The following is a 17,223-nucleotide window of genomic DNA, read 5'->3' as shown; positions in this document are numbered from 1 at the left end:
TGAATTATTTACAACAAGTTACATGAAAGAATAAATATACTGTGAAGCAGTAGTTAGAATGTCCAACTCCATAAATATGTGTCTACAAGATGATCATGGTTGAGCAACACAAATTATTCTTACGGCTCATTTTTTTGCAATGAAGCCTTTCTTTCTTAAAGATAAGTTACACCAGAACATTATTCCATATGACATTATTAACTGAAAATATGCAGAATATGTCAACTTACTTATTTGTCTCTCCTTGAAATTTGCAACGATTCTAAAGTGCAAATGTGGCTGAACTAACTTATATTAGAAATTCTAAAATTCTCATCAATACGGACATCTAAGAATTTTGAAGTTTCCACCCTATTTATTATTTCCTTGCCATATGTTACACTTATCATTGTCATAGTACCCCTAGATGTGAGAGACTGAATATGTTTGTCATTTTAAAATTAAGGGTGAGACCATTCGCAGAAACAATGAGAGCTCTGCCACTTCTGTTTTTCAAAGATATCTGGAGTGTGAAATAACAAAAAATCACGTTGAGAGAGAGAGAGAGAGAGAGAGAGAGAGAGAGAGAGAGAGAGAGAGAGAGAGAGAGAGAGAACCAGCTGCTAGATTAACTAAAAAAATTAATAGTTCATTTTGTTGTTACAAACTGACAAAATAAGAGAGCAGTCAAGTTGTAAATGTTTCGGTGAAAATATTGTAGGAACAACACACCAAGGCAAGCAAGATGGCGAAAAACATCTTATCCTGGGAAGCCATAAACTGTGGGACATGCCGCCTTGTGGATTCAAGTCAATCAATAAATCATATTTGAAATTTTATGAGATTGGACTGAATGATAGCCTAAACAATTTCAGTAAGACTTATTGTTTTTGACTGACTGCATCAATGTTAATAAACAACATGACTGCTCACAGTGAAATTACTTACTGGCTCTTGTTTGACGAAAGTTGTGCCACCGCCAGAACTTCCACATTCTGGCATTGCCATTTTCTGAAAAATATAAATGCTTAAATGAAGACAAATGGCAAAGAACAATCTGAGGTTAAATCATGCACCACAAAAAAAAGTCATGAAAAAAGTTCTGTATAAGTGTACTGAGGAATTCCAGCACATATTTCAACAGGCATCTTTTAAATTTGGTTTCATGAAGTTTCAAGCAGTTTATTATTGTTGGCTAGAAGTCAAGCCAATCTTTGAATCTTAATTGTTCAGTACATACATAGATTATCACTGGGGACTAAGCTTAATTTTACTCACACTACTTTCAGCCTGCAAGAATCAAAATGGATTTCTTATAAAGTGCCCTTATGTATAGAATAAAAACGTGCACATATTTGGAAATTCAAATCAAAATGAAATGACCACCATGTTAGCTACCCATTCTACAAAGTACAGGGTGACAATTATTGAAGTAGATGAAAGAAACGTAAATTAGTTACAAACTATGGTGTGCACACACTGTATTCAACATGTAAACGTCACTACAGATATTTGGACTTAGGTTATGACATGTTCAATATGCCTGCCATCATTGGCAATGATGTGGCACAGACAAACAGCAAAATTCTGCATGACCTGTTGAAGTATCGGGACACTGATGCTGTCGATAGCCTGCTTAATAGCTATTTTTAGTTCAGCAATGGTTTTGGGTTTATTGCAGTACACCTTGTCTTTAATGTAGTCCCCCTAAAGGAGTAGCATGTTTTCAGATCGAGACAATATAGTGGCCAATCGAAGCCCATGACAGCAATCTCTAGATACCCCAGATTAAGAATGCGGTCCCCAGAGTGCTCCACCAGGACATCAAACACTCACCTGCTTCAATGGGGACGAGTTCCGTCTTGCATGAACCACATCTTGTCAAAATCAGGGTCATTTTGGATAATGGGGATGAAATCATATTCCAAAACCTTCACAAACCATTCAGTTGTCACTGTGCCTTCAGGGTGAAGAGACTTCTCGATTGAGAAATGCAGATTCTCAGACTCCCAAATGTGCCAATTTTGCTTAGTGATGAACCCATCCAAATGAAAGAGGGTTTCGTTACTAAATCAAGCCAATCATGCACGTACTAATTCCTTCATACCCCATGGCCAACTGTGCAGTTTGAATGTCCTAATGCAAATTGTTCAGAAGTTCTGAGGATTTTATTTCATATAATTCAATAATTGTCACACTGTATCTCCACACCTGGAGTACTGATCCACAAAGTTTTGTTAGCATTGTAGCAAACTACGTTCAGTGGATCTGCATCTACACTCCGCAAACCACTGTGAAGTGCATGGCAGAGAGTATGTACCAGAGTACCAGTTGTTAAGGTTTCTTTCTGCTGCATTCACATATTGAAAGTGGGAGGAATAATAGTTTAATTGAATCTGTGCGTGCCGTAATTAATCTGATCTTGCCGTCACAATCCCTATGTGATCAATATGTAGGGGGTTGTAGTATATTCCTGGAGTCATTAACTGTTGCTAGTTCTTGAAACCTTGTATGTAGGCTTTCTCGGAATATTTCCTGTCTATCTTCAAGAGTCTGCCAGTTCAGTTTCTTCTGCATCTCTGTGACACTCTCCTGTGGGTCAAAAAAGCCTGTGACCACTTTTGCAGACCCTCTCTGCATACAGTTCAATATCCCCCATTAATCCAAAATTGTGCAACTCCCATACACTTGAGCAGTATTCTAGAATGGGTCACATGAGTTGTTTGTAAGCAATCTCCTTTGTAGACGGATTGAATCTGCGGGTATTCTATCAATAAACCAAAGTCTACCACCTGCTTCCACAACCAAATCTATGTGATAATTTCATTTCCTGTCCCTACATAGGGTTACACTCAAGTATGTGTATGAGTTGGCTGATTCCACCTGTGACTCATTGATACTATAGTCACAGAATGCAATGTTTCCTCATTTTGTGAAGCACATAGTTTTACATTTCTGAACATTTAAGGCAAGTTGCCAAACTTTGCTCCATTTTCAAATCTTATCCAGATCTAACTGAATATTTATGCAGCTTCTTTCCAACAGTACTTGACTGTATGTACCTGCATCATCTGCAAAAAGTCTGATATCAATATTAACCCCAGAGATTTTGCAGATGACTCAGTTATCTATAGTGAAGTACTGCCTGAAAGAAGTTGAATAAATATTCAGTTAGATCTTGATAGAATTTCAAAGTGGTGCAATGATTTGCAATTTGCTTTCAATGTTCAGAAAAGTACAATTGTGCACTTCACAAAATGAAAAAATATATTATCCTATGATTATCATATCAGTGGCTCACAGTTGTAATCAGTCAAGTCATACAAATACTTGAGTGTAACACTTTGTAAGGATGAAATCAGATGATCACATAGGCTCAGTCATGGGGAAAGCATATGGTACAATACTGAGAATATGCAAGCAGTTTACAGAGGAGATTGCTCACAAATTACTCATGCAACCATTCTAGAATATTGCTCATGTGTGTGGGACCCATAGCAAATAGGACTAAATGGGGATATCATGCATATCTTCAGCTAGAGAGAGGAAACAACTCTGTCATATTAAGCACAGGTGATAAATCTATAGACTGTGAAACAAATATGTCATTTTTAGGTATGAACACCAACTGTCAGCTATTTAGTTATTTCCTATTTTCTTTTAGTCTGTTATCTAAATATAATGCTGCACATTAATTGGCATGAATATAGCCCATAATATTTTAACATAATTTCAAATGTACTAGTACTGTCGTGTTGAAGGGGAAAAATTTGCCAGAGCAAATGAAAAAGATTGTTATGATGCACGAGTTTAAAAAAACAGCAGTAACATTCTCCACAAGTAATGAAAAATACTTGCAGGACTCAAGAGCAGTGGGTAGTAATAAAATGGAATACCTGCAACACACTGCCACATTTCAGTATATTATCCTGGTTTATTGCTTTCACGAGGAAATCAAATGTCAAGACATAAAATGCATAATAGTAATGTGTTGTTATTTTCCCGAGTTAAACATCTCATTCATCATGGGAGGATGCTGACTCAGTTTTTCAGGTGGACTAAAGAGCATAGCAGAATGTGTGTGGGCAAGTTGGCTTTCTGATCAGACTGCAGTTGATGCAAGGAACACTGTCCAGGAGGAACTAGCTGGTGCACTTAGTGTGTGCTACAATTAACAACAAATTTATGCTTTACACTACAATTTATCTGAAACAAACTGTTTGTAAATCAAGGAACATTGCACAATACGGACCAATGAAATGAGCCAGTTCAGCTGTTATGACAGTGACATATTCGAGAGGATGGAGTTGCTCTCTCTGCTCGATTTGGTTTTTATAAATCACTAGACAAAAGTGTGGATGGTTCCTTAATTGTGATCACAGCTGTCAACTTGTCCTAACCTCATAAAGCATGTTATATTTTATATGTGTTGTATATTTTGAGCAGCTGACTTGCATTGTATTACCTTGACAGTTAATACATCATTGTCAGATGGTCCTTGGATGAATAAATATAAATAATAACTTAAATAATCCTTACATGATACAGCATTTTTTTTTTTCATCAGAAGCCATAAGGTATCTAGAGTTTGTTGATAGAAAACCCAAAAAGGCTTTTTTTATATTTTTTTTAGCCTTGTGGATTCTATACAACAATGACTCTTCTAACATGGTGTCTGAATGAATGACTTTCCCTAGTCCTGACACTGTTTGGTCTAACTGTAGCCTGCATAATTTTTCTTGAGAAGTGCTTCACACAATCCCACCCCATTTGTTATTGAGTGTGTTAATGACAATTTTCCACCATCCCCCAAGTGCTACAGACCCAAGAGTAACAACATTCCCTTTTCTCATGAAACAAATTTAAAATCACAGATACAAATAAACAATCAGTTCTGTGTCAATATCCAATAGGTACTTTAGAATACACAGTGGCTCTATGGGGTAAGTGTTGACAGGATAGTTCAGCACTAAGAAGAGAGCATATTCTCCAGATAATGAGAAGTCACTCTTTTGGCCGTGAGAAATTTCAACTGTTAATTGCAACCCACTTGACCTCTTAAACACAAACCAGGGTAGAGCAACAGGGTACACACATTATGTAGTCTTCATTCTGTTTCTACTGAATTTGAGGAACAGAAGACAAAACTAGAAAAGGAGAGATACATTCTATAATGTACAAATTGAAAACATTTACACACATTAATTGAAACTCAATTGCAAGAGGACACTCAAAGACAGAGACATTTTTTTTACCTTTTGTAATTTAAAATATATAATAAACATCACCAGATGAGATCTCACAAACATTTCAGTTTATCCCTCAACAGAAATCCATTTATTTCTTTCCTGCATTAAATGAAATGCAGCTGGAGAGAATGTGTTAAAACTTTGTCAGGAAACAGTAAGTGTAACAGCACAGTTGTTATTACTGCATAACACCCACATATAAACAAAACTGAAAATTTAAAATTAGATATATACCATAACATAATATCTTGTCAACCTCAACCAAAGAACACTACCAAGATGAGTGTAAAAAGACAAATTATTAAGTGTTGGGCAGAAGTATGCCCAATAATGTGCAATAAAACAGGAAATTAGTGAAATGCTATAAACAGCATTGTGAACCAACTATCCTAGGCGATATACAGGGTGTTACAAAATGGTACGGCCAAACTTTCAGGAAACATTTCTCCCACACAAATAAAGAAAATATGTTATGTGGACATGTGTCCGGAAACGCTTAATTTCCATGTTAGAGTCATTTTAGTTTCGTCAGTATGTACTGTACTTCCTTGATTCACCACCATGATTTCATACAGGATACTCTACCTATGCTGCTAGAACATGTGCCTTTGCAAGTATGACACAACATGTGGTTCATGCATGATGGAGCTCCTACACATTTCAGTCAAAGTGTTCGTATGCTTCTCAACAACAGATTCGGTGACCGATGGATTGGTAGAGGCGGACCAATTCCATGGCCTCCACGCTCTCCTGACCTCAACCCTCTTGACTTTCATTCATGGGGGCATTTGAAAGCTCTTGTCTACACAACCCCTGTACCAAATGTAGAGACTCTTTGTGCTCGTATGGTGGATGGCTGTGATACAGTACGCCATTCTCCAGGGCTCCATCAGCACATCAGGGATTCCATGTGATGGAGGGTGGATGCATGCATCCTCGCTAACGGAGGACATTTGGAACATTTCCTGTAACTAAGTGTTTGAAGTCACGCTGGTACGTTCTGTTGTTGTGTGTTTCCATTCCATGATTAATGTGATTTGAAGTGAAGTAATAAAATGAGCTCTAACATGGAAAGTAAGTGTTTCCGGAAACATGTACACATAACATCATTTCTTTCTTTGTGTGTGAGGAATGTTTTCTGAAAGTTGGGCTGTACCTTTTTGTAACACACTGTATACAGGAAACTACAATCCAATACAGTTGAACAAGTATAAAGGACCTGCTAGATCTGCAGACTGTGATGAAATTGACAAACAAATGTGATGAGATGAAACAAGGAATTCAGTACATCAAGAAAGATGAAAATTTAAATGTACTGGTTGACAGTAATATAATGAAGCAAGATAAAAAAGAAAGAAAAATTCTATGAGAAATAAATGAAAGAGAAAGCCACCTGCTACTATTTTGTACAGAGTTCAGTTTAAACATTGCCGATTACTGATCTAAGAGCAATGAAATGTTGTTTTATATATACGGAAAAGACATCAAGACACTGGAAGGTTTCAGATCATCGTATTATTATGCAACCTGATATTTAAAAACCAGGTTTTACACCATGAAACTTTTACAGGAGCAGATGTGGACTCTGTTCATAATATATTGGTTATGAAATGGAGACTAAAGCTGGGCAAAAAGATAGGTAATCAAGGAGATGGTATTTGCATAAACTGAAACAATCCAAGACAGCTAACAATGAAAAAGAGAGAATTAGGAGGTGACTGACGGAAACGCGAGAAATAAATAAAATAGAAAAGGGATGAGTAGCTTGGAAAGTGAATAGTAAGGGTAACGGGGGGAGGGGGGGTCAAAAAGCTCCCAAGTCAAGGAGAAAATATAAACCTCAGCAACTGAAACAAGTAAACACCTAAAAAATGAAATTGACAGGAACATCAACCAGTAAGTGCTAGAGGAGATATGCCATGATCTAGATGAATGCTTACCTATCGGAAAGATAGGTGCACGCATAAGAAAAAGAGAAGCAGCTTTATGAATAACAAGAACTCAGATGACAAACCAGTACTAAGGCTGAGAGGTGGAAGGAATATATATTGAGAGGCTGTACAAGGGAAATGAACTTAAAGACAACAGTACAGGAGGGGAAGAGGAAGTAGAGGAGGATGAAATGGAAGACATGATACTGCAAGAAGAATTTGACAGAGTACTGAAAGACCTAAACCGAAACAAGACACCTGGAGCAGATAGCATTCCCTTAGAATTACTGGGATCTTGAGGAGAACCAACAGTGAACAAATTACTCTACATGGTATACAAGATCCTTGAGACACATGAAAGACCTTCAGACATCAAGAAAAAATTGTAACACTTGTATAGTTACAGAGAAAGTAGGTATTGACAAATGTGAGTATTATGCAAACATCAGTTCAGTAACTCACTGTTGCACAATACTAACAAGGCTGCCTACAAAAGGATGGCACAATGGGCAGTAGCTAATCTCAGAGAAAACCAGTTTGGGTTCTGCAGAAATGTAGGTACACACAAAGTAATACTGACCCCAAGACTTATCTTTGAAGATGGAGTGATGAAAGGAACGTGTATTCACAGAATTTTTAGGTGTAAAGCAAGAGTTTGAAAACACTGACTGGAGTACACTCCGTGTAACTCTGAAGTTTCAAAAGTAAAGAAGCAATTATGTTATCCACAACCTTCATAGAAAGAGGAGTTGAAGGATGTGAAAAAGATGTGGAAATGAGAAGAGAATAAGTGTGAGTAGTAACTTCTAACCAACATTATTCAGTCTGTAAAATGGGTAAGCACTGATGGAAGCAAAGTAGTAATTTAGGGAATTAATTAATATAAAGGGAAGAGACATAAGGCCTGTTGATGATTTTGTACTTCTGTCACATGGCAGAGGATATGGAAAATCAGGAGAATGGAATGGATAGTGTTTTGAAAAAGGCAAAGAGTGTTTGCCTAAATATGTCTGCTTGTGTCTGTGTATGTGCGGATGGATATGTGTGCGTGTGTGTGTGTGTGTGTGCGCGCGAGTGTACACCTGTCCTTTTTTTCCCCCTAAGGGAAGTCTTTCCGCTCCCGGGATTGGAATGACTCCTTACCCTCTCCCTTAAAACCCACATCCTTTCGTCTTTCCCTCTCCTTCCTGAAGAAGCAACCATCGGTTGCAAAAGCTAGTAATTCTGTGTGTGTGTTTGTGTGTTTTGTTCATTGTGCCTGTCTTCCGGCGCTTTCCCGCTTGGTAAGTCTTGGAATCTTTGTTTTTAATATAAAATTTGGTGAGATATTCCAAAGATGTGGCTGAACAAAATAATCTTGTTTTCAATTACATTACAAATAGATAAAATATAACAGTGATATTAAGCAAGTGAATAAAGCAACTGTGATTACACAGAGTAAAATTTTTTAACACGACAGAAATTAAAGTAACTGAAATAAAGGAAAATGGGGCTTGTGAGTAAGATAGGTAATTTACAACATGCCCTGGATGGGATTATGAGTAGTGTCTGCAGTTGGAAGTGGCGAGTAAGAGAACTGTGTCTGGTCATTCAGTACTAATATTGGGCTAGTGAACATGTGTTTATTAATTTCCATTATTTCAAGATAGGCTAGTTCATCTCCCTTCCTTTATGGATGTGATGTGTAATACTTTTGTTTCACATCAGAACTATAGCTTCTTTAAGCAGGTGGCCTGCAAAAGTAGAATCTCTTTTTCTAAGTTTCCATCTTCTGTGGCATTCCTTCAAGCAGGTATATACTGCACTGTCAGGCTGACCAATATAGAATTTTCCACAATTACGAGTAATTTTATATATTCCACTCTTTTCCAAACCTGTCTTTACAATTGGGCAAAAAATGATCAACAGCGTTGTGCACATAAAATGATTTTTTTTACGTTCCTGGATTTAAGCTTTCTACCCACAAACACTGAGATTTTTCCTAAGTATGGAATTGTGCACCATTTATTGCATTCTTGAGTTAGTGGGTCATGGCAGGGCGAAGAAGAGATTACACTTGTTGTTTCTGCTTTTTGCACCTTATGGAGTCCACACAGATATGAGGATAGCCATTGTTTGACTGCACTTAACTCCATTTGGAAGTTGTCTTCCCTCATGGGAGTCAGTATTAGGTGATGTATAACTGAATGAAAGACAGCATGTTTATGGGTCACTAAATATTGGGAACTGACCAATATTATAATATCTGTGGTGATAAGTTTCATACAAATTTTGAAAGTATAAATAGAGTCACTGATGTTTATGGTTAGATCTAAATAATTTATGCAGTTACCCCCAAACACCAGCGTGAATTTTATAGTTGCCTCTGGGTCACTTATACCAATTTGTACCTCTATCGGTTCTCCCTTCTACTCCAGTCTCGTATTGTTCGTGGAAAGAAGGCTTATCGGTATGCCTATGTGTAGGCTCTAATCTCTCTGATTTTATCCTCATGGTCTCTTCACGAGATATGCGTAGGAGGTATGTTCTCGAAACTTCAACAAAAGCCCGTACCGAGCTACTGAGCTTCTCTCCTGCAGAGTCTCCCACTGGAGTTTATCTATCATCTCCGTAACGCTTTCGGGATTAATACATGATCCTGTAACGAAGCGCGCTGCTCTTCATTGGATCTTCTCTAACTCTTCTATCAACCCTATCTGGTACGGATCCCACACCGCTGAGCAGTATTCAAGCAGTGGGCGAACAAGCATACTTTAATCTCCATCCTTTGATTTCGGATTGCGTTTTCTTAGGATTCTTCCAATGAATCTCAGTCTGGCATCTGCTTTACTGACAATCAACTTTATATGATCATTTCATTTTAAATCACTCCTAATGCCTACTCCCAGATAATTTATGGAATTAACTGCTACCAGTTGCTGACCTGCTATATTGTAGCTAAATAATAAGGGATCTTTCTTTCTATGTATTTGCAGCACATTACACTTGTCTACATTGAGATTCAATTGCCATTCCCTGCACCATATGTCAATCCACTGCAGATCCTCCTGCATTTCAGTACAATTTTCCTCTCGATATATCACAGCATCATCCGCAAAAAGCCTCAGTGAATTTCCGATGTCATCCACAAGGTCATTTATGTACATTGTGAATAGCAATGGTCCTACGACACTCCCCTGTGGCACACCAGAAATCACTCTTACTTCGGAAGATTTCTCTCCATTGAGAATGACATGCTGCGTTCTGTTATCTAGTAACTCTTCAATCCAATTACACAATTGGTCTGATAGTCCATATACTATTACTCTGTTCATTAAACGACTGTGGGGAACTGTATCGAACACCTTGCGGAAGTCAAGAAACACGGCATCTACCTGGGAACCCATGTCTATGGCCTTCTGATTCTTGTGGACGAACAGTGCGAGCTGGGTTTCACACGATCGTCTTTTTCGAAACCCATGCTGATTCCTAAAGAGTAGATCTCTAGTCACCAGAAAAGTCATTATACTGGAACATAATACATGTTCTAAAATTCTACAAGTGATTGACATTAGAGATGTAGGTCTATAGTTCTGCACATCTGTTTGACGTCCCTTCTTGAATACGGGGATGACCTGTGCCCTTTTCTAATCCTTTGGAACGCTGCGCTCTTCTAGCGGTACACCACTGCTAGAAGGGGGGCAAGTTCCTTCACATACTCTGTGTAAAATCGAACTGGTATCCCATAAGGTGCAGCGGCCTTCCTCTTTGGAGCGATTTTAATTGTTTCTCTATCCCTCTGTTGCCTATTTCGATATCTACCATTTTGTCATCAGTGCAACACTCTAGAGAAGGAACTACAATGCAGTCTTCCTCTGTGAAACAGCTTTGGAAAAAGACATTTAGTATTTCAGCCTTTAGTCTGTCATCCTCTGTTTCAGTACCATTTTGGTGACAGAGTGTCTCGACATTTTGTTTTGATCCACCTACCGCTTTGACATAAGGCCAAAATTTCTTAGGATTTTCTGCCAAGTCAGTACATAGAACTTTAGTTTCGAATTCACTGAACACCTCTCACATAGCCCTGATCACACTACATTTCGCTTCGTGTAGTTTTTATTTGTCTGCAAGGCTTTGGCTATGTTTATGTTTGCTGTGAAGTTCCCTTTGCTTCCACAGCAGTTTTCTAACTCTGTTGTTGTACCACGGAGGCTCTTTTCCATCTCTTATGATCTTGCTCGGCACATACTCCTCTAACGCATATTGTACGATGGTTTTGAACTTTGTCCACTGATCCTCAACACTATATGTACTTGAGACAAAACTTTTGTGTTGAGCCATCAGGTACTCTGAAAACTGCTTTTTGTCACTTTTGCTAAACAGAAAAATCTTCCTGCATTTTTTTAATATTTCTATTTATGGCTGAAATCATCGATGCTGTAACCGCTTTATGATAGCTGATTCCCTGTTCTGCATTAACTGTTTCAAATAGTTCAGGTGTGTTGGTCACCAGAAGGTCTAATATGTTATCGCCACGAGTCGGTTCTCTTTTTAACTGCTCAAGACAGTTTTCAGATGAAGCACTTAAAAAAATTTCACTGGATTCTTTGTCTCTGCTACACATTATGAACGTTTGAGTCTCCCAGTCTATATCCGGCAAATTAAAATCTCCACCCAGAACTATAACATGGTGGGGAAATCTACTCGAAATATTTTCCAAATTATCCTTCAGGTGCTCAGCCACAACAGCTGCTTAGCCAGGGGGCCTATAGAGACATCCAATTACCATGTCTGAGCCTGCTTTAACCGTGACCTTCACCCAAATTATTTCACATTTCGGATTTCCGCCAATTTCCTTCGATACTATTGCACTTCTTATCGCTATAAACATGCCACCCCTTCATTGTCCAGCCTGTCTCTGTGGTGTACATTCCAATCCGAGTTTAGAATTTCATTACTGTTAACATCTGGTTTCAGCCAACTTTCTGTTCCTAGTACTATGTGGGTTATTGTGACCGTTTATTAATGAGAGCAGTTCTGGGATGGCTAAAGTGAAGAGTGACTTTCTGAACTACCTGCTGTGAGTAATTTTCACAGAAGACTAAGAATGATGACCAGTAGAAAGAACCAATTATAATTTTATGACCATTCTCGCTAATGAGTGTGGCCCAATTAATATCGCTTGCCTTTTCTGTTTCAATCTCAGTGGATTTATTTCTTCTCTATGGCATAACTGAAAAGTCCAATTCCACCCATCTATTTTGGCCCATGACGTCATCAATACAGTGGAAAAGGCTACTTCCAGGGCATAGAATAAGGCGATAATGGCATCACTACATACACGCACCAATAAATGCGAACAAAAATAAAAGTGACACAGTAATGTCTCGCTCCAAAAATAAAATTAAGCAAACAGGACAACCATGGAAAATTAGGGTTTAGGGTGGGATCAAGCTAAATATACAGCAATAAAAAAAAACACCACACCATCCTAAAGCAAATAACATTAAATTACAACATTCTGCTACACCAACAAAAACACACGAATCGAACATTTCCTTTGATCTATATAGCGCAAACACAACTGTTGATACCAAAAAACCGACACCTACAACCCCAAAAAGTGGAATTGGACATCTCCCGCGACTTATACAGCTCAACCACAGCTATAAATACAAAAAAAAAAACAACACCCACAACACCGAAAAGTGGAACCAAGACCCCAACAACTCAAAAACCCATTTACCCCACATTCACTACACGAATTAAAACAACTAATCTATCACAAACACACAACAGACAAAACATCAAAATTACTATGGAATAAAACTGAAACAAAAATGACTTACCATGAAAAGCCTCCAGTAATACCACGTAGGTTGGCCACCACACACGCAGGAGCGCCCCCCCCCCCCCCTCCCCACACACGCGAACACAAGTGCGCATTCCGCACCAACTACCAATACTCAAAAACACATTAGCATGATGACAACAAAAACTCAAATGAACCCCATACCACATGTTAAACTCAGCATGTCCACATCTACCACCAGAGAGTACCATCAAATACAACACAACACCTGCAAACACAACTAACTATAAAAAACACCACGCTGTAGTTAAGTCACACATCATACCACCATTACGCCATGGGTCAAAGGAGACGTGTGGAATAGGACATTTGTGTTGACCCCATAAATCTCATTGCTGTCCAACTTTTTGTTTTCACAAGCTTTTTGTAATTAGAATTATGGGAGCTTCATCTCTTTATATTACTGCTTCAAAATCTAGGATTTTGTCATGAATACTTCAGCAGTTGATCACTAGGATTTTAATTGTTTCATCTGTGACAGTGATATCTTTGAGTCTTGGAAAAATACCTTGGGGTTTCCTCAGCTATAATTATCTGGACCGTATGGAGAGTCACCATACCAGAAAAATCCTTCTGTGTTCCCCACATGCAGTCAGCTGACCACATTAGGGACTTGCTACATTTCTCAACCCTATGGCTTAAGTCCTGAGTGTCACAGCCTAGCTTGTAACAGAAACTTCGAAGATTATGGTTTAAGCCTCCTATTAACTAAGAACCAGGGAAACAGAGTCAGTTCTGAGGACAATGGTAAAGATTATGAGCATCATCTAAACTCCGTGAGCAATCCTGGGCTTCTCCGCCTTCTCTGCCATTCGCTGGAATGAGCCAAGTATGACCTAGGAGCTCAGGCAAGAGAGCTAATTCGTAGTGCAATAATCTGCAGAAAACCAGCACTGGCCACATCCTGCTCTCTCAGTGCCTTCAGGATTAGCCCCTCCAACATGTTGGAAGAGGCTCCCATGAGGCACACACTATGGGTGGACATGCAAATCCTTCACATTCCTTCCTCCCATTCCCCTAATGGTAGCATTATTCACAACACATTTGAAATGTCAATTACTAATACATTTCTACACACTTGCTCATACTTTTCGCTAACAAATCAGGCTCCCATATTTGTGAAGTTTGCCACATTATCTCAGCTTTAGTGGGGCATAGCACCTCATACTAAGTGGTATGGAGTATGGGGTGAATTGTCCCTGGTCTCTAACTTACCACTGACTCACCACACAGTCAAGTCATTGAATAGTAATGGGTACTATACTTCCTAGAAGGAAGACAGTGTCTGTTAAAGAAGACACTACTTCACATACTCCTCTTATCTCTTTGGTAGTCTGGCCAACATGCTCATCGGCAGCAACTTTTCTCACTTGACAGCAGTCAAGACAATTCCAGCTGCTTACAAACAACAACTGTCTCATCCAAAGCCCATGAATAGAATTCGCAAGAAGGTTACATTGTTTATTTCCATGTTCACTCAATGTCATATACAATATTTTGTGGACTGAAGATTATAGTGACAGAATGAGCTGTAGCATAGCCTGAGACTTGGGTTAGGATGAGAAGTAATGTGATTACAAGTTCATCACCCAACAAATGTGACGTTATAAAAACACAACTAATCTACTCTGCTAAGTCAATTTTACATATGCTTTTTCAGATGATCTCTCTTCATAGAAGTTCACTCCTATGGTCCATATTTGCTTCAATAGCAAATAGGTCTTGCTGACTGGCTTTAAGCAACAGAGTTTCTTGTTTTTTTCTCTCTTGCAATAAGCAGAAAAGTGCATGTTCCAAATATATTTCATAGAGTTCTGACTGTGGGAAACCCCAACCAGTGAGACTAATTTGCAAATAAAAAAATATATTGAAGTAACAACTTTACTAAAGATGGCAGTGAGTGACAACAACAACAGTATGTGTTGTTAACTAAAATATGGTGATGGGACAATATTACCTAAATGTGTGTGAGAGCACATAAATTAACAATAAATTATGCTTTGGTCAACACAGGGCCTTCCTACGATATCTAAAGTTACCAGAACCTTGCTAATACAAGATACCTTATTCTATTTAGCTTATAAAGTTTCATTTTTGTGAGATACCGGTGCTTCTACACATTGCATAGAAATACTGTGCAGACTACTGTAGTATCAATATACTGCTTAATGGGTTATTTTATCCAATATGAAAATATGTTAAATCTTATACGCTACTCATTTTTTACTATTTGCAACACTCCCCACGAAGAGTGGAGGCTAGAGAAAAATATGGATCATTAACTACATACCTACTATTTCATCTATGATATGGAGTAATACTGTGAAGTAATTCTTCATCTGATCTTCGCATTACTAGAATCGAGAGGAGGTTCAAGAGGATCATTTATCTTGCAAAACCCATTTTCAGAAAGCTGAAGGTCCTACCAGTGCCTTGCTTATATATTCTCGAGGCTGTAAAATTCATAAAAATTCCATATAATGCAAACAAGCGCAGAAAAAGTGACATTAAAAAACAACAGAATAAATCAAAGCTGCATGTGTTACATGCTAATACATACACTTATCAAAACGGAGGGTTCAAAATTGGACTTCACACGTACACTAAGTTCCCAACAAGTACGGTGTCAAGTCTATTAAAAACAACACACAATTTCCTAAAGACATGAGTTCTTAATTGCTGTATCACTATCTGTACTCTATGAAAGAATACCCGAAACAAAAAGTGTGCTGAATAATAATACGCGTAATACATGAACTTTCAATGAGGCAAATCTTACATAAACCGGCTGCAATGTACTGTACATAATAACCTACCAATGTAAACACTAGCAAATTTTGTCGGGCATCTGTAGCTCCTTCGACAACAACACGTAACATGGACCAAATCAATAAAGACGTACAACAGTTATCGTTATTATAACACTAATCATTTATAGCGCGAATGTTCCGAGAATCAGTTCACGTTATTTCTCTCAACAAGTCAATTCTCTTCAGAAACGTTGGATGACAATTCGATTTCGCACTTTTGTTGGTAAACAGAAGATCCGACAGCAGGTATGCGCGATTAATTGCAATTAATCGATTAATCATAGTTATTATTGTAATCGATCATGGGGATGCAAACATTTCTCTCACGTCAATTTTGTCTTACATAATCGATCATACTTGCGATTATTTATGCCAATTTTTTCCTTTCTGTTTTTGAAAAATTTTCAGTGGCTTTACTTAAATAACACTTGCAAAATGGTAAAAATATTAGTTCATTTTATAAAATTGAAAAAAAGCTGAAACAAATGAGCAATAAAAAACGGCAAGTGTGCTTTTAAATCATCAAAGTTGCGTAAGTCACAGATATAACCATTATATTGCAATCTCAACTTTATGATTTTACATTTGACATTGGCAAAAATTAAGATAAATCCAACAAGCGTCTCAAAGTGAAGAATCCACAAACTTACTAAAAATAACTAGACCATCCTTTGGCGCTATTCTAGCTCTCACTCGACGAAACCGTACACTTGGTAAATGGTGTCAAATATAGGATAAAACGTTGCGCACACAGTGACGTAACAGATGCAAACTACGTTCGTATGGACTCTGTATGACTGCGTGAAAGCGAAATGGCTAGTTCGAGCTATACTAGAGGTTACATTATTCAGATTCAAGTCAGTTGAGGAAAAATTAGATAAAATTGTGGAAACGAATGTAGATAAAATTATGTCATATAGAAATAAGTTCAGACTGATATTAAACAGGTATCAAAACTGAAAACCTTCGTTAAAGATGAAATAATCTCACAATCTGCTATTTCGTATCATTGATACAACTATCTTGAATCTACTACTTGACACATTTTCACTCCGACTTGTAAGAAATGAGCCCTACAATCTGTCTTTTGATGGAGATCTAATAGAGAATATTAGGAACCTACGTTCATTTAAAACAGACTTGTTTACTCAGCAGGAATAGTGAAGTTCAAATGGTTCAAATGGCTCTGAGCACTATGGGACTTAACATCTGAGGTCATTAGTCCCCTAGAACTTAGAACGACTTAAACCTAACTAACCTAAGGACAGCACACAACACCCAGTCATCACGAGGCAGAGAAAATCTCTGACCCCGCCAGGAATCGAACCCGGGAACCCAGGCGCGTGAAGCGAGAACAGTGAAGTAAACATCCTTTTGTTTTGTTCTTCGGTTTCCTTTCTCTG

The 17,223-nt window shown here is 38.0% G+C and overlaps 1 protein-coding gene across 3 annotated transcripts in view; it reads right to left on the bottom strand.

The window, feature by feature from the left end:
- Nucleotides 1-16,523, bottom strand: part of LOC126291983 (zinc finger protein 501-like) — a 128,138-nt gene extending 111,615 nt beyond the window's left edge. Inside the window, exons 1-3 of one of the 3 annotated variants that reach the window (XM_049985742.1) lie at nt 16,471-16,523; nt 15,301-15,463; nt 928-990 (exon numbers count right to left, since the gene is read on the bottom strand). In XM_049985742.1, the coding sequence (XP_049841699.1) occupies nt 928-987 (60 nt within the window). In that variant the 5' untranslated portion in view covers nt 988-990; nt 15,301-15,463; nt 16,471-16,523. Of the gene's footprint in view, nt 1-927; nt 991-15,300; nt 15,464-15,570; nt 16,073-16,470 lie in introns of those variants that run through there. The other 2 variants (XM_049985740.1, XM_049985741.1) reach the window with 2 other exon arrangements.
- Between the last annotated feature and the right edge of the window lie 700 nt (nt 16,524-17,223).

The sequence above is a fragment of the Schistocerca gregaria genome, chromosome 9 (assembly GCF_023897955.1).
Source record: "Schistocerca gregaria isolate iqSchGreg1 chromosome 9, iqSchGreg1.2, whole genome shotgun sequence".
NCBI lineage: Eukaryota > Metazoa > Arthropoda > Insecta > Orthoptera > Acrididae > Schistocerca > Schistocerca gregaria.
Note: the sequence above shows the minus strand (reverse complement) of the source record. Positions and strands in the feature narration are given on the sequence as shown.